This window comes from Coniosporium apollinis, assembly GCF_000281105.1.
Source record: "Coniosporium apollinis CBS 100218 chromosome Unknown supercont1.54, whole genome shotgun sequence".
NCBI classification, from domain to species: domain Eukaryota; kingdom Fungi; phylum Ascomycota; class Dothideomycetes; genus Coniosporium; species Coniosporium apollinis.
In genome coordinates, this window is record NW_006913316.1 from 953 (window position 1) to 20,679 (window position 19,727).

At 46.6% G+C, this 19,727-nt stretch overlaps 7 protein-coding genes across 7 annotated transcripts; 5 read left to right on the forward strand and 2 right to left on the reverse strand.

The window, feature by feature from the left end:
- Window positions 1–424: 424 nt before the first annotated feature.
- Window positions 425–2,236, forward strand: W97_08288 (uncharacterized protein; the record flags this gene model as incomplete). The annotated part of the gene is made up of 1 exon (XM_007786229.1): window positions 425–2,236. One exon carries the CDS (start codon window positions 425–427, stop codon window positions 2,234–2,236), a length of 1,812 nt encoding a protein of 603 aa, XP_007784419.1.
- Window positions 2,237–8,255: 6,019 nt separating this feature from the next.
- On the forward strand, window positions 8,256–10,026 carry W97_08289 (uncharacterized protein; the record flags this gene model as incomplete). The annotated part of the gene is made up of 5 exons (XM_007786230.1): window positions 8,256–8,576; window positions 8,635–8,969; window positions 9,027–9,253; window positions 9,321–9,637; window positions 9,685–10,026. The coding sequence occupies 5 exons, from the start codon at window positions 8,256–8,258 to the stop codon at window positions 10,024–10,026; spliced, it is 1,542 nt and encodes a 513-aa protein (XP_007784420.1).
- A 1,203-nt stretch (window positions 10,027–11,229) lies between these two features.
- W97_08290 (uncharacterized protein) lies at window positions 11,230–12,315 on the forward strand (the record flags this gene model as incomplete). The annotated part of the gene is made up of 1 exon (XM_007786231.1): window positions 11,230–12,315. One exon carries the CDS (start codon window positions 11,230–11,232, stop codon window positions 12,313–12,315), a length of 1,086 nt encoding a protein of 361 aa, XP_007784421.1.
- Window positions 12,316–13,107: 792 nt separating this feature from the next.
- On the forward strand, window positions 13,108–14,124 carry W97_08291 (uncharacterized protein; the record flags this gene model as incomplete). The annotated part of the gene is made up of 3 exons (XM_007786232.1): window positions 13,108–13,326; window positions 13,422–13,838; window positions 13,894–14,124. 3 exons carry the CDS (start codon window positions 13,108–13,110, stop codon window positions 14,122–14,124), a joined length of 867 nt encoding a protein of 288 aa, XP_007784422.1.
- A 292-nt stretch (window positions 14,125–14,416) lies between these two features.
- W97_08292 (uncharacterized protein) lies at window positions 14,417–15,256 on the reverse strand (the record flags this gene model as incomplete). Its single annotated transcript, XM_007786233.1, has 2 exons — window positions 14,417–14,742; window positions 14,800–15,256. 2 exons carry the CDS (start codon window positions 15,254–15,256, stop codon window positions 14,417–14,419), a joined length of 783 nt encoding a protein of 260 aa, XP_007784423.1.
- Window positions 15,257–16,144: 888 nt separating this feature from the next.
- On the forward strand, window positions 16,145–17,181 carry W97_08293 (uncharacterized protein; the record flags this gene model as incomplete). Its single annotated transcript, XM_007786234.1, has 2 exons — window positions 16,145–16,979; window positions 17,036–17,181. 2 exons carry the CDS (start codon window positions 16,145–16,147, stop codon window positions 17,179–17,181), a joined length of 981 nt encoding a protein of 326 aa, XP_007784424.1.
- Window positions 17,182–17,240: 59 nt separating this feature from the next.
- W97_08294 (uncharacterized protein) lies at window positions 17,241–18,858 on the reverse strand (the record flags this gene model as incomplete). The annotated part of the gene is made up of 3 exons (XM_007786235.1): window positions 17,241–18,251; window positions 18,307–18,601; window positions 18,743–18,858. 3 exons carry the CDS (start codon window positions 18,856–18,858, stop codon window positions 17,241–17,243), a joined length of 1,422 nt encoding a protein of 473 aa, XP_007784425.1.
- Window positions 18,859–19,727: the final 869 nt, after the last annotated feature.

Sequence of the window (19,727 nt, forward strand, 5' to 3'; positions counted from 1 at the left end):
GAGAGCTGATAATCAAGACAATCAGCCCCACTAGTCCATCAGCCGCAGCTGAATAGCTATTCAGCCCATCAGCCGCAGCTGAATGGGAATCCTCGTGTAAAAGAGGTGTTGAGGAGTTATACAGCCAACTGTGACTGCCGACAAGCGCTATAGTAGCTTTTATCCATAGCATCTTTGGCTGAAAAGATTGCAAATAGCTAACCCCAGTCTCCAGGTATAAGGAATATCGGCACTCTGCAGGGCCAAGGTGACTTGCCAAGGCAGGCGCGACTGCATAGGGCATCTATTCGGCCAATACTCTAATCAGTGTAGTATAAATGGCCGTAGCCCCAAGGCTCTGGAAGCTGAGGCGCCTTTCTCTCTCACATTCGAAAAGTATCTCCGATCTTGCTAGAGGAGTTCTTTGGCGTCTCGTGTTATCAATATGTGTCGTCCACCAGAAGATCAATCCGGCTCAGAACAACCAGTTCAAAGCTGGTGTGGGGCCACCCAGTTACACAAGCATAATCTCGCCACAGTGCCCGGCTTCAGATCCGCAAGGCAGTTTGTTGAACAGTTCGCCCTACTTGCCGTTCCGTCCGCAGCACCGAGAACATGGGTTGCGCAGATTCCTGTCGTGGTTCACGTTGTCTACAATACCCCGGCCCAGAATATCAGCCAGGCGCAGATTGAAAGCCAAATCGACGTGCTCAACAAGGACTTCAATGCCGCAAACGCAGATTTAAGCAAACTCCCGGCAGTCTGGGCACCGCTCGTGGGAAGTGTCAACATCAACTTCTTCCTAGCGAAAAGGGACCCCCACGGCAACGCAACAAACGGCGTGACAAGAACGCAGACGACTATCGCTTCATTTGACCACAACTCTAAAAGCGATCCACCAGACCAAAGGGTCATGTCTGCAGCCCAAGGCGGTGCGGATCCCTGGCCGACTGATCGGTACCTCAACATCTGGGTGTGCAAGCAAGGCGGCCTTGAGCCGCTTTTAGGCTATGCCAACTTTCCTGGGACAAACGCGCTTGCCGTGGACGGCGTTGTGATTAGTCACACGTCGTTTGGGACAACTGGGACGGCTGCTGCAGGAACTAATCTAGGCCGTACCGGCACGCATGAGGTCGGTCACTGGCTCAACCTTTTTCATATCTGGGGAGATGATGGCATTGGATGCTCCGGCTCGGATTCATGCAACGATACTCCAAACCAAGCTGGGCCCAGTTCAGGCGTCCCGACCTTTCCAAAGCTCTCCTGCGGAAATGGACCGAATGGTGATCTCTTCATGAACCACATGGACTACAGCGACCACTCCGTAAGGGTAATGTTCACCAAGGGCCAGGTGGAGCGCATAAACACAACCCTTGCCGGAACCCGGGCGTCTTTGTTCGGTTCGAATTTCCGCCAGTTCCTTCTGCAGACCGGAACGGGGCTGCATGAGACCGACAGTACCTTCCAATTCATCGTGACTGACTGGAACGGCGACGGGCATCCCGACCTCGTAGCGATCAAGAAAAGCGGAACTGGCTCGGGCACGACCGAGGTTCATGTTCTCTCCGGAGCATCGCAGTTCCAGTCGTTCATTTTGCATACAAGAACCGCCTTGCACGAAACTGGCGATAGCTTTGAGTTCTTGATGCCTGCACGGAAAGGAAATCAACCCCCGGACCTGATAGCGATCAGCAAAAATAACACGGGATCGAAGACCACCGAAGTGCACATACTCTCCGGAGCCAAGAATTATCAGGACTTCTCTCTGCACACGAAAACGGTGCTGCACGAAACAGACGGCACGTTTCAGTTCGCGCTCACCGATTGGAAAGGCGACGGAAGCGTTGATGTGGTGGCCATTAAGAAGCGCAACACCGGCACGAAAAGCACCGAAGTCCACATCCTCTCCGGCGCCTCAGGGTATCAGAACTATCTTGTCCAGACGGGGACAGCTTTGCACGAGACGGACGACAATTTCGAGTTCATGATGACTGATTGGAACGGAGACGGCCGACCGGACCTCCTGGTGGTCAAGAAAACCGAAACGGACACCAACTACACGGAAGTACATGTCCTCTCGGGCCAGCTGCGCTTCGGAAAGTTTATCCTGCAGTCTGGAACAATCCTGCATAAAACAGCGGAAAACTTTCAGTTTGCGGTGGCCGACTGGGATAAGACTGGACGTGCAGATCTCGTTGCCATCAAGAAGCGGTATACGGGGACCGGTACCACTGAGGTACATATAATTGCCGGCTGAACTATAGCCAGTGCGAGTCTTGGATACCTCAAAGTTGTATGGAGGCTGTTATAGCAGGTGTCATCAAACGCGCAGATTTGGGCTCCGATATAGTAAAACCTAGGATGTCTAGTTCTGAATCTGATCTAGTATTACTACGTATTATAGGTTAATGCACCTTCTTTTCTACACCTTCTACCTCTAAGACCTTACCTAATACGAAGGGGATAATTCCACTGGAGTTATCCCTACTACAAGTATGCTCTCCCGTTTTCCCCTAGATTACGGAAAAACTAGCCCGTACGTGCCTCATTTCGTCCCCGTTTTATTTCTACTTTCCGCCTGATTCCTTGAAATTGTCCGTGCGTTCACGACGCGTCGCGCGTATCCCATTTATTTTTCCTATAGATTCTATAAAACCACCCACCTATTTTCATAACGCTTCCTTATACCTCCACCTAGAAATACATGCGCGAATCCACTCAGCCTATACCCTATTCACTTTAATCTCTAATTTGCTCACTTATTTTCTAGCCTTTAGCCCCTAGCTACTCTCTTTATAATTATAAATATTTACACGCACCTCTCTTCAGTTTATTAAGCCCTATAAAACCTGTTAAAAAAGTTTATTTTCTACTAAAAACTAGTCTTTAAAGATATTAGGTTATCTTATATAATATAAACAGCAAGCGAGTCGATTAGATAAGCGAGCCGATTATCCTACTAAGGTTACGCATCTTTATATACGAATAACTTATTACTATAACAAGCTACTACATCTTATAGATTATTAAAATATTACTTAGTATCTATAGTATCTTTCTTACATGTATACGAGTTGTATTCTACCTCCCTATAGCTTTTATAGTGCCTTTTACACCCTCTACCCGCACCTATTCAGGCCCTACCTTCGCGTGTTTCTCCCTTAAGTTATACTTTAATATTCTTTTAAGTAAGTAATCTATCTACCTCTACTTTTAATAGAATCTCTCTCTTCTAAATCCGCTTCTTTTTACGTTATTTATATTCTAATATAGCCTTATTTACTCTCTTAAGATCTATAACTCAAGCCGCTAGTAATACCTATAAATATAATATTATCTTAGTATTCTTTTTAAACTAATTAAATACTTTAATAATAGAAGAAAGCGAGGAGCTCTTATATCTTTAAATCTAATTATAAATAAGCGTTAATTAAGCCTCTATCTTATAGGTATTACTTAGTATTTTAGGGTTCTATTTAGTACCTTCTAGTACAGGAGGTATAAGCGTGCGAGGCTTTACTTTAAGCTTTAATAATATAGCCTCTAGGTTATATAGAACTAAACTAGTTACTTAGAAGCTTAATTACATATTCTTCTTTAAAAACAATTAGTTAAAACCCTTCTTAAAGAAGGCTAAGAATACCTTCTTATTAATATTATTAATATAACTCTCTACTAAGCCTCTAATCTCTCTTCTATATACCTGCTTTAATAGTAAAAAACACCCTATATTAGATAGCTATAGAATATACAACATATGTAGAGGTATATAAAGAGTAATAATCTAACTTTCCTTATAAAGATCCTAGAAAGCAAGTAACTTATAGCTCTTATAGCTATTAATTATAAGTAGCTAATAGCTACCTACTATACAGCCCTCTATATACTTAATAAAGTGCTTTAGCTAGGCTAAACTAAGCTTATTTATTATCTAGCTATTATTACTAACCCTAATACGCTAGTCTTTTAGTATATTATAGTACTAGAACTAATTGTGGTTCTTTACTTTAAAGATAAAGAAGAGTAGAATTACCTAGTCTTTTGCGTTAACTTGTGCAATTAATATAACTTACTTATAGTTACTAGATTAGACGCCTAATAGCTAACTGCGTCTCTCTAAAGTAGTAATAACTTTTACACTTCCTATAACGCCTACTATAAAGCTAGTCTCGTTAAAGTTATAGGTATCTTTATCTAGAATACTATACTTTCTCTTTATATTCTATATTAGGTTAAACTAGGGGCTAATAACCTCTAGATTACTATATAGAACTCTCTAGTAATTATGCAATTAAGTTAATTGAGATTTAAGCTTAAGTCTATAATAAATAAAGTTATAAGCCTATTTCTTACTAACCTAGCTACTACCGCGTATAGTAAGTAATTAGTTAGCTATATTACGCAAATAAGCTAGCGTAGATGTAAACCCTTATATATCTAGCTTCTTTATATATTAAATAACTACCTCGTCTTCGTACCTAGTAAGCCTTAATAAATTAGCTTAAGAATTGCGTTGTAACGTCGTTCCGGCGCGTTAGTTACTAATAGTACTTTAAGGAATATTATAGATTGCGGCAGCACGTTACTAGCTTAGAGAAGTATCTTCTTTTATTACTTAAATAGCTAAGATAATTTTATCTTTATAAGGGAGTGATTCTATATTATATTATTAAGATATTGTAGTTAAAAGTAGAGAGGCGCGTAATCTTAGTAGAGTAATCGACTCGCTTGCCGTTTATATTAGTATTTTATCTTAAATTCTTTAAATAATATGTTTTACAAGCAAGTCGCCTACTCTAAGCGAGTTACTCACTCTTCTAAGCTATACGCCTTTACGTGTAGATAACTTAATACTATAATAAAGCTATAGTATTATTTGCAATTATTTTAGGCTATTTAAGATTTTCGCGATTTTCTATATCTATAATCTTTACTTAATAGGAGCGAGAGTTATATTTAGTCTTACTATAACGCCTATAGTACCTCTCTATATAAGCCTTCTTTATAGGCCTCTTACTCTTCTTCTACCTACTAGCTTTATTAGAAGCAATTAAATTAAATAAATCGCCTACTATTAGCGTTTCTTTACTCTAAATATACTTCCTCTTATAGCTTTTACGCTATGTTACTACCTTAGCTGCCTATTAATACTTAGCTATTTTCTTATAGATTAATACTACTTTGTGCGCTATTATAAGACTACTTTTTATAAGCTAATTAACTACTTTAATAATAGAAGCAGGTGAGAAGCTCTTATGCCTTTAAACCTAATTGCGAATTATAAGGAAGTGGAACTTTCCTTAAATTAGATAAGCTTCTATAGCTTTCCTATTTAGGAATAGCGTAGCTTATATAAGCTATATTATATAAGCTAGCTAGAAAGACTTATTAGGAACCTAATTTACTATACTAGATTAACTTATAAGCAGAAGATTCTAGAAGATTCTAGAAGATTCTATTAGTTTCTATTAGTTTCTATAGGATTCTATAAGGTTCTAGAAGGTTCTATATATAGCGTAATATTAGTAATACTTATTAATTATATAGAAGATTCTAGATAGCCTTCTACATTTATATAAGGACCTTCCTCTCCCTTAGGAAGAGGAAAACGGATAATCAAGTAACAATTCTTCTAATATCTTATAATCTACTAGCCCTAAAAAGGCTACTAGTACTTTTATAACCTCTTTATAACCTCGGCCTATAATTACCTAAGATATTACTAAGCTATTCGCCTGTTCTAGCTTAGTAGAACTAGAAAAGCCTCACTCTAGTTCTTATAATATCCATAGAGGTAAGATATTGAGGTAGAACTATTAAGATAGTAATAGGACTATAGTAATAGATTAGATAAGGCTAGATAGTATATAGAATAAGTATAATACTAGTTATTATTATAATATAACTAGTAATTACTTATCTAAAGAACCTTAAGGCTCGTACACCTAATTTATACTAAGTTCTATATAATAAACCTTCTATACTACTATAATATTAGACTAGACTAAAACTAGAAAGTAGATTAAATAGTAAGTTAAGTAGTAAACTAAAAAGTAAACTAAAAGATAAACTAAAAGAATTAATTAAGATATAAACTAAAATATATACTAAGAGATAGATATACTAGGAAATAAACTAGAAAATTAACTGAATATTTTCTATTAGTTTAATATTCAGTTAATTTTCTAGTTTATTTCCTAGTATATACTAAGAGATATACTAGGAAATAAACTAGAAAATTAACTGAATATTAAACTAATAGAAAATATAAACTAGGTAAAAGAAAAAGATATCTCTTATATATAGAATTATAGAATAAAGATAACTAGAGGGACTTTAATAGAGAGAATACTTCTATCTTATAATCTACTAGCCCTAAAAAGGCTACTAGTACTTTTATAACCTCTTTATAACCTCGGCCTATAATTACCTAAGATATTACTAAGCTATTCGCCTGTTCTAGCTTAGTAGAACTAGAAAAGCCTCACTCTAGTTCTTATAATATCCATAGAGGTAAGATATTGAGGTAGAACTATTAAGATAGTAATAGGACTATAGTAATAGATTAGATAAGGCTAGATAGTATATAGAATAAGTATAATACTAGTTATTATTATAATATAACTAGTAATTACTTATCTAAAGAACCTTAAGGCTCGTACACCTAATTTATACTAAGTTCTATATAATAAACCTTCTATACTACTATAATATTAGACTAGACTAAAACTAGAAAGTAGATTAAATAGTAAGTTAAGTAGTAAACTAAAAAGTAAACTAAAAGATAAACTAAAAGAATTAATTAAGATATAAACTAAAATATATACTAAGAGATATACTAGGAAATAAACTAGAAAATTAACTGAATATTAAACTAATAGAAAATATAAACTAGGTAAAAGAAAAAGATATCTCTTATATATAGAATTATAGAATAAAGATAACTAGAGGGACTTTAATAGAGAGAATACTTCTTATATCTAAGAAAAAGAAATATAGAGAGATATTTAAAAGAAAAGATATACTCTAAAAACCTTAAGTATACTAAACTCTCTTTACTAAGACTCTAAACTATTTTAATATAAAATAGATACACGTTATCTTATAGAATCGACTATTCTTAAATACTTTAATTAAGCCTTTATATAGAATCTACTTATACTAGCCTTCGTTCGTTCTTTTTAATTCAACTATTATATTATCTAGTGTGACTAGAGTTGTAGTCTCTAAGGCTATGTTCTTAACAAGAAATCTATAGAGCTCTTGAGTATAATCTCGGTTGGAATAGTCGTCTGCTACTAGAAGGTAGTCTAGAAGGCTAATGCTTTTGATCTGCAGCCGGCTGTGGTTGGGTAGAGATTGTAGGAACTGTAATGCGTGCAAGCAGCCCATATCTAGAGAAAAGACGTTTCTGCTGTACAGAATAGCTGATGTGACGCGATGAACCTGGCGTTCCGTACGCAAGAGAGCCGATGCGACAGGCGGGATGCACTTGAATTTCGAGTTGGCAGGCTCATGCCAATAGCCATCAATATCTACGGTAATGCCTTCAGACGGGCAGAGGGCGTGCTTGTAGATCATGTCCCTTAGTTCTTGGGACAGACCGCGATGAGGGAGGTGAAAGGACATTGTCAATGTTTGTTTCGGCAGCTCGCTAGCACTAAGTTAAGAGCAACGTTCGGCGGTCGGAAGGAAACAAGGAAGAAAGGAAGAAACCCGAACAGGTCAGGTTGCGGATTTTCATTCAAGGCAAACATCGCGTCGCGGACACGTTTGCGCACCTACTCCATCCGTGCGTCCCACTAGCGTGTCGCGTTCGGTAAACTGTCTGGGGAAACAGCCACAGCAGACCCTAGCAAATCAACAGACCATGTCAATTTCCACGTTCGGCAGCTGCCTATCGGAGAGTTAACCCTCCGGCTCATTTTCCCGTCGACGGTGGTAAGGGAACTGATGGCATATAGTACGTATTACCTTGCTGTTCGTATCGATCAGGGTTCCGGCTAATTGCATCCTATCTAGCGTTGGACATCTCGTGTGCGTCTTCTGCAAGAGGCACAACGCTAGACGGAACGCCCCTGCAGCCTTTCTAGGGAACTCCCTGCACATGTCGATTTAATGCGTTGAGCAGCTTGGTTGGCAGTGACCCTAATTTTTTGACCGGTCCGGCCAGTGATTTCCACATCAAATAACGCGCGAATCCTCCCCGCCCGCTTTACACGCGCACCCTCCCGACCGCACCCAATCTACAGCTTCTTACGCCGACAATGACCACAATGGAGCGTGACAAAGCGATGAACTCGCAGCGTTTTCAGTTCCACGATTACACCTCCTTCCGCGACGATTTCAGCCTCGACGATGTTACCATCACCAAGGAAATCCTTCAGGATGAGCAGAGGCGTCCGCTGTCACCTATCGAGTCGGTGTCGCAACGCTCTCAACGCTCCATGGCGAGCGGAACATCGATGAACAAATTTGCCGATTTCTTCGGCAATGACGTCTTCCAGATTGTTCTCCACAACCCGACAACGGCGCACCAGATGCTAAAGTTTGCCCAAGCTCGGCTTTGTGCGGAGAATCTGGAATTCTTGGACAAGGTGAGCACGCGCGTGACAAGACTTCAAGCTAGGGAAGTAATGTTGAAACCCAGCTTAGGTGGACCGATACACCGAGCTGTTGAACGAGTTGTCGAAGACACTATCGGACATACATCGCAATTTCATCTCGCCCAACGCACCGAATCAGATCAACCTTGCCCAGACGGTGGTTAAGGATCTACGCATGAACATGAAGACAGGCATCCAGACAACATTGCCAAAATTGGAATCCATACTCACGGAGGCGCAAGACAATATCGAGTCTCTGGTGTATACAGACATCTATCCTCGCTTTGTCAGGCACCAAGTCACGATAAGCGCCGCAAAAGCACTAGCTGGTGACCGTCGCAAATACCAAGGCTTGGGAGACTGCTTTTGCCTGACGAATCCTAGGTACAGTCCCTGACTAGAGCGTCTCCTCTCACTTTACTGTGTACTGACTATACTCAGTAAGGCGGACAACCCAATCGTGTGCGCATCAGACGGGTTTGTGAAGGTTACCGGATATCAACGAAGCGAAATTGTTCCGCGGAACTGCCGGTTCCTGCAAGGTACACACACAGATCGGGCTCCTGTAAGGCGGCTCAAGGCCGCGATTGCCGGCAGGGAAGAGTCAGTGGAGCTTCTTCTCAACTACAAGAAGAGCGGGGAGCCTTTCTGGAACCTTCTTTACGTCAGTAGGTCGACATCATTCATTGCTGCGTCAATATCATGTTGTGGGCACTCTGCTGACTTGGCGTGCAGCACCGCTATTCAATCCTGACGGGAATGTCGCATTCTTCCTAGGAGGACAGATCAACTGTTCAACAACTATTCACAATTACTCAGATGTCCTACGAATACTATCCCACTCTGATGACGTCGCTGAAGAGACGGACGAGGTGCCGGCAATGGCGCCCACCTCCACAGTCAAGAAGAGTTTCTTCAAAGCTTTCAGGAGTCACAGCAGTACAAAAGCAGCTACCCTTGGAGAAGCCGGTATGGAACAGCGAGTGGTGAATCAAATTGGGAAGGTGAACCTCAAGCAACAGATGCAGATGTTCTATACCGCTTACTCGAAGGTAAGAGCAACCTCCTACTGCCACCGGACAATGTTGACATCGAACAGTATCTTGTCTTGAGCTATGACAGCTTGCAAATCAGATTCTACTCTGCCGGCATCATCGATGTGCTCGACCCCAATAATTTGGCCGGCCAAGAGCTCGTCGGGACAGATGCCTTTAAGTTCCTCGCCCACCACGCCACGACCGTGAGCCGAGACTACAAGTCCCAGGTCAAAGCGTCTTTGAGAGCTGGTCAGCCGGTCTCTCTCTATCTTCACCTGTCGACACGTCGTTCGGCTGTTTTCAGAGGCGATGAGAGATTTGTCACACATTGGACGCCGTTGAAGGATGAGCACGCCATAGTGAAGTTTATCGTCCTTACAATGAGCTCCACGGTGTCGCAATGAGAGTGGAGCTTAAGAAACCGCGATAGTGATACCCCGGAACGAACGTCTGTTTTATTGACCTATAGCCGAATGCAGACAGTGAGCCAGTCTGTTGTCTTTGCATCGCCTGCGTAACTTGCTTAGCCTGAATACCGGAGTCAAGGGATAAGGCCGGCCAAGTGGACTGCTAGACAGTACAGCTGGTGATACCGGACAGAAGGGCATCCGGCGTCTTTTGTCTTGAGAATTTGTAGACTGACAACGGAACGCGTCTTCGGCTATCCGGTGCCTACTCATGAAAAGTGGGAGTACGTCGGAATGGCCGAAGCCGGACATCAAGCGTTCTCATCCAGATACTCCGCTGGGTGTGTCATAACCGTACACCCACATTCAACAAACGGCGTTTGAGCTGGGTTTCGACTCATGCGGGCAGGAAATTCACGGTACTTAGCTTAGCCCTCCGAGGCGGTTCAGACAGCGCGCCGCGGTAGATATTATTGTCTTAAAATAGCTACAGATCTCGGCTGCTAAAGCCGTAGCATTGTTCTGCATCTTGTGGCGGTAACAAACCCGAGAATGAGACTTAAGATCTGCTCTAATGCGGCAGTAAGGTATGCACGTCGTGCTTGCGGTAAGGTCCTCGTTTCACCGTCACGGTGGTTCGCCGCCCTTCTAACCGTCGTTGTTTGCCCACAAAAATCCACGGACCCGCATTAGTTGCTGCCTCTCGCGTCCCTGCACGAGATCCTACACTGACATTACTGACTGGCAGTGTTCTTTTCCCCGCGTGCCTTCCCGCGTGCCTCCTGGCACGCACTAGCGCGTTGGTCAGCCGAGCTTTTAGCGTGGTCTAGGTGAGTTGCATCCTGCATGACTTCTAACTCCGCGCCTCGGTCCATGTACTCTAGACTCCACGCGAAGGATTGCGCAGCTCGATGGCTTAGGTGATGATCTCTGCGAGTAAGCCATATCATCCATTAGCTGCGGGGTCATGTGTGCAACAACCCGCTGGTACGTGTATTAAATCGCTGGTCATCTCTCGAATGCTTTTCTTGCTCTCAAATCCAACTCAGTATACTATTTTGGATATCAAAAGGCTTCTTCGAACAGAATCCACTGAACAGCAAGCATCCTTCTTGTAGCTACTGTCTGCTCAATTTGATATCGCTTGCCATTGCCACGACACGCTTTGTCTAAATCGTCTCTGATAGCTTTTGCTCAACAATGACTACAAAGCAAGAAGGCCGTCTAGGCGATCCCAATATGGACCTGCGTACCGATCCGCGAATGGATCCCAAACTTCTCAAAGCATTGGCCGCTGTCGGCCTGGACGCATATGCTGTGGACCCTCCCATTCGCCACAGCGATCTCCACGAGCAAAAGCTTGAATACGTCAAAAATGTCAACAGTAACTTTAACGCTTTCTTGAATACGCTGCCTAACGACCTTCCGGATGATCATAAGCGGGGCAAGGTCGATTACAGGACAGAGACGATCAAAGGAACCGACAATAACGACATCGTTCTGCACATCTTCCGCCCCGAAGGAGTGGAGGGGCCTTTGCCCTGCGTAGTATACATCCATGGCGGCGGCATGGTGATTATCAAGACGGAAAACCGCGCTTCTAAGACTTGGTGCGAAGACCTCGCTCTGACGGGGTTGGTTCTCATCGCCATTGACTTCCGCAACGCGTACACGGACGAGGGGCTTCATCCATATCCCGCTGGCCTGAATGATTGCGGTAGCGGTGTCGCATGGATCGATACTCATAGAAAGGATCTTGGTATTACAAAGATCGTGTTGCAGGGCGAGTCTGGCGGAGCGAATCTCTGCTGTGCGACGATGCTGAAGGCCAAGCGGGACGGCAAACTGAGTATGATCGACGGTGTGTACGCCATGGTGCCGTATATTAGCGGTGCATACGGCTGGGATGAGGAGAGAAAGTTGGCCCATCTGCCATCGCTCGTCGAATGCAATGGGTACTTCCTCAACTGCCAGCAGATGGAGGTAATGACTGGATTCTATGATCCGACGGCGGAGCACGCGAGTAATCCGCTGGCCTGGCCGCTGAGTGCTTCAAAAGAGGATTTGGCGGACTTACCGCCGCATGTTGTGGTCGTCGATGAGCTGGATCCGCTGAGAGATGAGGGCAGGGAGTATTTGAGGAAGTTAGTGCAGGCGGATGTGAAAGCTATTGGAAGAGTGAATCTAGGGATTACGCATGCTGCAGATTCGATTATGCGACAGGCGATTCCGGAGGTTTATAAAATGACTATCAGTGATATCAAGCGGTTTGTGGATAGCCTTTGATTGCTTATTGCCCTAGTCTTGTGCTGTTAGACTTTGCATGTAATCGAGATTCTTTGGTCTTCAAGCATTGAGGTCGCTATCAAAAGTGCTTGTACACTTGAGCAGCTGCAAGTAGTCATGATTTTGGCAGCAAGCCTCGCGGGGTATGTGTGGATAAGCCACAAGCCGTTTCATCTCGACTCACGATGGACCTATGGAACGGTCTAAATTCGGTTTTATACAACAATCGTCATTCTCAAGAGTCCACACTACCAGATTCGCGTAGTGTCAGATGAATTCTGTCAAGGTCTGATGAACAACGCCTGTAGCTCTGGTAGTAGAGCCTGATTTGCGACCTGAAGCTCTTGAACCACAAGACGGGAGTGAAACTCGTCGAGCGGTGTAGGTCGAGAAGCGGGGCGAAAAGTACCGGCTTGTCCTATCACCAAACACCCGATTCATCGGCCTTCCAAACTAACGATTGCGATGTCGTGGAGCAACCACACATCGGGGGCCTCGCAGGTGGTATATGCAAGCTTTCGCACTCTTGCACTCGTGGCGCCAAGTGCTGAGAGAGCGTAAAGCGTAAAAGGCTAAACTTGATACGATCGGGTCAAGGCTGATGGTTCTCAAATGCGAGATACGTGTGAATACGCACAATACGATGGTCGCGGCGGACATACTTTCTTATAAAGGACACTCGTCTGCTGCGATGGCTAAGACAAGAGTTCTCAGAATCTTGGGCCGAGTCAATATCTGTATTCACCACGTAATCGGAGCTGTTTGCAACACTCTTTTCTGATTCTGTAAACCATGGCTAGCAATGAAACCGAGAGCATCTGGCCTTCAGACCATTCAACCGTCCTCGCCATCGTGGCCGCCGTCCTGTACCTTGTGCCCACCTGCATCCTCTTTTGGCAGACTGTGATACGCTACCGCAGCTGGTTCTTCTCCTGCGTCGTCTTCGGCTCCGGCTTGGAGGTCGGAGGCTACATCGCGCGGGCGGTGTCCACCCGCCAGGTTGACAAGATTGTACGTACACCCCTAAGCCCATCTCTTGCTCCAGTCTCCAGAAAGCAGTCGGAGACCATGAAGTGCCGCGAATAGGGCTGACCGTTGGATTCCAGCCACCCTACGCAGTACAAAGCAGCCTTGTCATCCTCGCACCCATCTTCATAGCCGCAGGAAACTACCTCCTGATCGGCCGGCTTATCCGCGCGGTCCTCCTCCCGTCGAAGCATCGGATCCTAGGCATCAGAGCTGATCGGATCACCAGAACGTTCGTCATCTGCGACATCATCTCGTTCCTGATTCAAGTGTCCGGCTCTGGGCTCGCATCGTCGGGGGACTGGGAAGGTGACACGGCAACCACGGGGATCAACGTCCTGATCAGTGGCTTGGCGGCGCAGGTAGCAACGTTCGCGTTCTTCCTCCTGATTCTGGCGTCCTTCCACGCCCAGACAGTCCAACATACGCGGAGAAGCGTGCCCCGGGGATGGCAGAGGATCTTCATTGCCATATCCATCTCGTCTACACTGATCATGGTCCGTATCGCAAGTCCGCAGTTTGAGTGTAGCAGATTGCTGACGTGGTGCTCAGGTCCGTTGCGTGTATCGTGTGGTAGAGTTCGCAATGGGTATCGACGGCTACCCGTTCACGCATGAGTGGATGTTCTACATCTTCGAATCGCTTCCTATGTTGCCTGCTATTGCGGTCTTCTGTTCGTTCCATCCCGCAGAGTGTCTTGGAAGCCATGGAGGGCGTGAGAAGGAAGAGAGCTCGGATCCGGTCTCCGACCTAGCATTGACCAACAAGTCTGAAGTCGCCTAGGAATTCTCCGGAGTTGAACCAGTAGCGCTCTGCACATCCGGTTTGCGCTACATCATAGGCTGTCTGGGTATTTTCGTTGTTTCACGGTCTTTGGTTTTGTTGTCCAAGAATCATTTGTAGTAATTCAGAAGCTCGGTTCCGTTACCTCCGATGTGCGCGAAGATTTACTGGGATGTTAATGATCAGATACCGTTAGTTACTTTGCGGAGCACCGTGGTAGATTGCTCAGCGAACGACTCGTACGCTTGCTTGTCGGAAGTCCAGATGCTGCGTGCACATCGCAGGTTTGCGGTCACAGGTGATCTTCAATCTCAGAGACAGGCATTACCTTGTTGGATATCCACTCTGACACAGCGATGGGCCACTCCAAGTATGGCTGGAATGCATCCCCGACGGTCTTCTGAATGTTATCCAACCAGTTTAACATCGCCGACGGAGCAAAGACTTGTTCGCAGCCCAACCTCTCGTAAATAAGGATAGGACCCAAGACAACCTGAATCACGAGAAAGTGCGCAAGGAGGACTTGAGCAACCCGATTATCCGGACTTATAAAGGCTTGGAATGACTCCTGTGACCATCTACCTGGCCAACCGTACAGAGCGGTAAAGGATTTGTACGCTGATACATTCTTGTCAGAGATTGACGCCGCCGATCCAAGTGAGCCAAGACACATACCTTCACCAGGGCTGTTGTACGCAAGCCGGACCGACTCTTCGAGACGCTGATGATACTCCAGCTCTAGGTCCGAGACGCAAAGAGCCCCCACAGCATCAATAGATGCAAGAGCGGCATCAAGGGATCTCGCATCGATTTGAACGTCAGCAGCATTCAGCCTTTGCATCATGGTCGCCAAATGGGCTTCTGGGCGGAAGGCGTAGAATGCAGAGTCTGAATCCATTAGCTTGTCGTTAGTTGCAATAAGCTGGCATCCACGAATCATGGTCAGAAACTCCCCAAGCCCGTCCGGGAAATGCGTGACTTGGAACGTGAGGGCAAGAGCGGTGGCAACTCTAGCATCGCTCTCACCCCGGCTTTCAGCAGGCTTCGACAATGCCGAATTCAGGAGCCTGATTGCAACGGTGCGATGGGACAACGCAGCCACGGAAGTCTGCTCTGCCGAGAGGGCTCCCATGTGCGATGCAGATAGGGCAAGCAGTGCATGGATGAGATAGTCATACCACAAGTTGGTCAGCATCAGTTTGAATGATAGACGTAAGGTGTACTCACATGATGAGCGACAGCCGGAATTACCGTCGTCCAAATGCGATCGGCTCCTACAGGTAGATGGGGCCACCCTACCATGAGAAAGTGATGGAACAGTCTCATATCAGACATGGAAAAGGTCCCGGGCGTTGGTTGCAATGAAACATGCTGTCGAGGACTTTCGGTACGCTGCGGATGTCTAGCCGGCACGACAGGATATTCGCATCGCAGCTCAGCTTTCATGCAATTGTAGCATTGCGGAAGCAGCTCTTGGCATTTGATTCTTCGCCTTTTGCATTGAAAGCATCCTCTTTTAGATTTTGTGTGTCCTCTCCTTGACTTCCGTGTCTGAAGCGGGTTCCGTTCATGCGGCGCGTCGGACACGGCGGATGTTTCTTCTGACATCGTCACAGTGCGTATGTAAGTGTCAACCTCTTCGACTACAATCGAAGGTGAGCATGATGTGTCCCTTCGATAGCCTTGTTATCATCTACGTCCGTAGTATGGACTGACTCAACTGGAGGTTGCAGTCTGATCCTGTATATTCTTACCCTGCCATCCTCGTATTGGGCTTGGCGCTTGCGTAGTTGGGGCTATGTCAAGTGTCAGCGTGATCCTTGAATCGAGGCCCGTTGCCAACATTGGCTCGCCCAAAGCACGTTGTTGAGCGAAGTACGTCCGTAATGGCGAGGATGTTTGTACGCGTACAACCGGTCCTCGTTTAAAGATGACACGATAATTCTGTGCAACGCGGTGCCAGTGGAAGCTCTCAGCAAGAAGCAGGCTTGATACACCGCGACGTCACAGCTTGCTCACCATGGCTTCAAAGATCAAGGAAAAGACCGTAAACAAAGCAGCACATCGCACCAGCCATGCAGCGGACACTTCAGCACCAAGCATTCGGAGACCATCGACACCCAGCGCAAGCAATGGCCCGAGCGGCTCAACTCGCCCTGCGCCAGCACCGAAAAGTAATTCAGGGTCCAGATACAGGCTGCGCGTAACGGCCGGTCCATCCTATGACCCCTCAACCCACAAAGTTGTCCAAGTCAACAGCCAGAGTGCCGTGCGAATCTTCAACAGGTCCATGATTGCGGAAGTTCGGGTCCGGATTCGTGACTATACCGGCCTGCCAGCTTCCTCACCAAAAAACAGCCCCTACTTCGATGACCCTCTGCACCAGAAGGACCGTTGGAGCATTAGCTTCTCATTTGTGCCTAAAACGGATCTGAATGGTGGAGATGTGGTATGGGGACCGGATTTTGACCATCCTGTGAGAGACAGGTTACCACCGGGGTTCAACACGGCAGTGAGAATCGTGAAGAATTTTATCGATCCCGGAATCGAAAGCGATGCTTATGCGGACAGGCCGTGGATGTACTCGCCAGCGCTGAGTGCCTGGGATGCGTTTCGGATTGGGGAGAAGGTTGGCGGCGGCGGAGAGGTGAAGATGCCGCAAGGGAAAGACCACAAGGTGTTGCATGATGGAGCGGACGGGGATGGAATTCTGGTGGCAGAAAGATACGGAGTTCCCGGGGATTCAAAGCACAGGAAGAAGTTCTTCCTAGCGAACAGCAACCGGGATTTGTTTGTTCTTGAGAAAGGGCGGTTGTATCATGGGGACTTCTTCAATCCGTATATAGATTTCAATGGTAAGCGACCTGCCTTACAGCGTAGCAAAAGTGATGTTTAGCTGATCTGATTACAGAGTTTGCACTGAAGTTGCCTGGGTTCTCCATTTCGGTTTTAGACTACATCGACGACAAGACTCATGTGTTGCGATTTGTGTGCAAGAACCGCAACAGTGGCGATGTGTATTTTGTTGTCGTTTTCACGCTCCTATTCGGACAGTGATAGAAAGATTTATGTAGATTCTAGAGGCGCTTTAGCACAAACAGCACGCTCGCTAATCCTCAAACTTCAAACTCGCTTAACCAATGCCGTACAACAATCTTCCCTTCATCGAACATCTTCATCTGTCTCCTTACGATTATGGCAGCATGTGAGTGTGCAACGTTGTGAATATACACCGGATACTTCCGCCATCCAACCGTATCGAGGGCGTCGATCATCTCGAACTGCTCCTTTGTCAGAGCCAACGTTGGAAACTCCAATCTCTGCGTTTGTGTTGGAGACGGAGCAGAGGCGTCTCCATCTTCAGCGGCTGAAGCACTCTTCTCCACAGATTGTGACGAACTCTTCCTCTGACGCCTGGCAGACTGTGGAGAGCTGGCTGATGAAGAAAGTCCCTCGCCACCCGCTGAGAGGTACTCGGAGCTCTGAGCATGGTTCATATTCTCAAACACTCGTTCTGCTCGCGCCATGAGCGGGATACGGTACATCCCAGCACCAATTCCTGCTTTGCCTTCCTCGTGCAATCGAATACGCTTCCGGCTGAGGAAAGACTGGACGAGGCTGTTACTTAGGAACAGGACGGCGCCAACCGGGATGAATAATACGAGGAAAGCCGCAAGCGGCACCTTTGACAGAGCGGTCTTGGATGTCCCGGCAAGCCGTTGAGTGAATGAGGGAAGAAGCCTGTTTTCCTTGGCGGAAACTGGGTTGTCCGGATCTATTACGACAGGCTCGTAGCCCTTTACGTAGTTGATCCTCAGGGCGCTGGTGTCGACGAAAGGGTCAGTTCGGGAGATGCCGGTTGTATAGTAGACGGCCGAACGGTCGTTCACTACGTTGGCGTAAAGACTTCGGTGTTTGAACTGGGCGAGCGCCTTGATGAAGACACTATCTGGGTCTGCGAGGACTGATAGTAGCGGCCGGCCGGTATCTCGGAACGAGTCGATGGTAAACAGCTGCCTGCCAGAGGTGGACAAAGTGCGGGCGCCGAGGACATTCCATATATGGTTGTGGTATCCGTTCAAGGGTGTTCGAACGCCCAGATGAGGTGTTGCGAACGTGGTGAAGTTCTGCAGAACGTCAGCGATATCGCGCCGTGTGATCCACCATCGACTGGGTACTTACCACTGGCTCGAGCTTATCGAACCAACCGTTGTGATAAAGCAAGCCGATGGCATATCTTGCGACCAGTCCACCCAGAGAGTAGCCGACGACGCTCAGCTTTTTGATAGTCTGTCCGCTCTTCGCCAGCTCTTCCAGTGTCTCCTCAATCTCCCTCGTGACCCTTTCTCCGCCGAGCTCGATGCCATCGTAGGTGAAACTGCCCGAGTTGCGCTTGGCGACAAGTACGTGGAGTTCAGGGTGGCTCTCCCGTAGCGCTGTCGCTAGATACTTCAGGTGTGAAGGGTTGCCCCACAGACTATGGCTTTACGTTAGCGCCTGCCGCTGGAGCCCTCATGCGCCGGAGAAGCCAGAGTACAGTCGTCAGGCAGCTCATCCGGTGCTAGAGACGCTGATGCCTCACCGGTGGCCTGCTCACCCCGCATTGTTCGCAGCTTACCCATGAACCAAAACACAGAGGTGGTCAGCAGTCGCGGACGCAGAGTCAACGGTTTCCATTCCTTTGAGCGGGCTGAGGACGGTGGTGTCGATGCTGGCGAAGGAGAAAGGAAGCATGGGACAGCGCCGCGGCGGCTGACGTACTGTACCGGTACGGTATCGGGATTGCTGCTATCGGCTTTTCCGCGCGGCTGGCAGCGGACCCCTTGAACGAAGGGACGGGAAGATCGTCAGATAAATCCGGGGATGCCCAGCGCCTGCGCCACAAGACAGGCCCTTAACTAACGTCAACCACAGTCGGTTCGCTGTGACTGCAGGACGGTTCGGTCGAGAGTCGTTTGAGTGTCTAGTGAAAGGCTCTCGAAGAGTTGAGGCTGTTGAGTCTAGTGTAGAGGGGAAACAACGACTTGTTAGGTGCAGGTGGTATCACAACAGCACGTCCGTTCTCTAAGAGTTTTTTCTTGGCCGTATCTTGCCCTGCCTGGGAGCAGCACGTGAGACAGACACAAGGTCAGTCCAGAGCCTCGTTCCCTCGGTGAACATGTTGGCATCTCGCGCCCTGACAATCAAGCGAAAGGGCGTCCACTCCACAACAGACCCCAATAGAGCAGGCGTGTGGTTGCTGAACAAACAGCCAGTGTCGGGGAGCCTGAGGCTGCTGAACACGAAGCCGGAAATTTCACACGGTACCAAACCTATATCCATCTACCGGACGCTCTCTCTGGGTCAGCACCAAACAACAGTCTCTCCTTTAAGACGGCAACGCTGGCTAGTACTCAGGATTCTCCTGTTAGCCTCACGCATTTCGTTTCTCGCTTCGCTTTGAAACCCAGAATAGCGTGGAGACACCTCCATGCTCCTCGTGTTCCGGTGTTTTGGGGCTTCTTCATTCTAGTCGAAGTGCTACCGTAAGTCTGCCAGAAGAAACAACGCCATCATCTGTGTCAACAGGGCGCCCCAACCACAAGAACTCGAAACGTCAACTT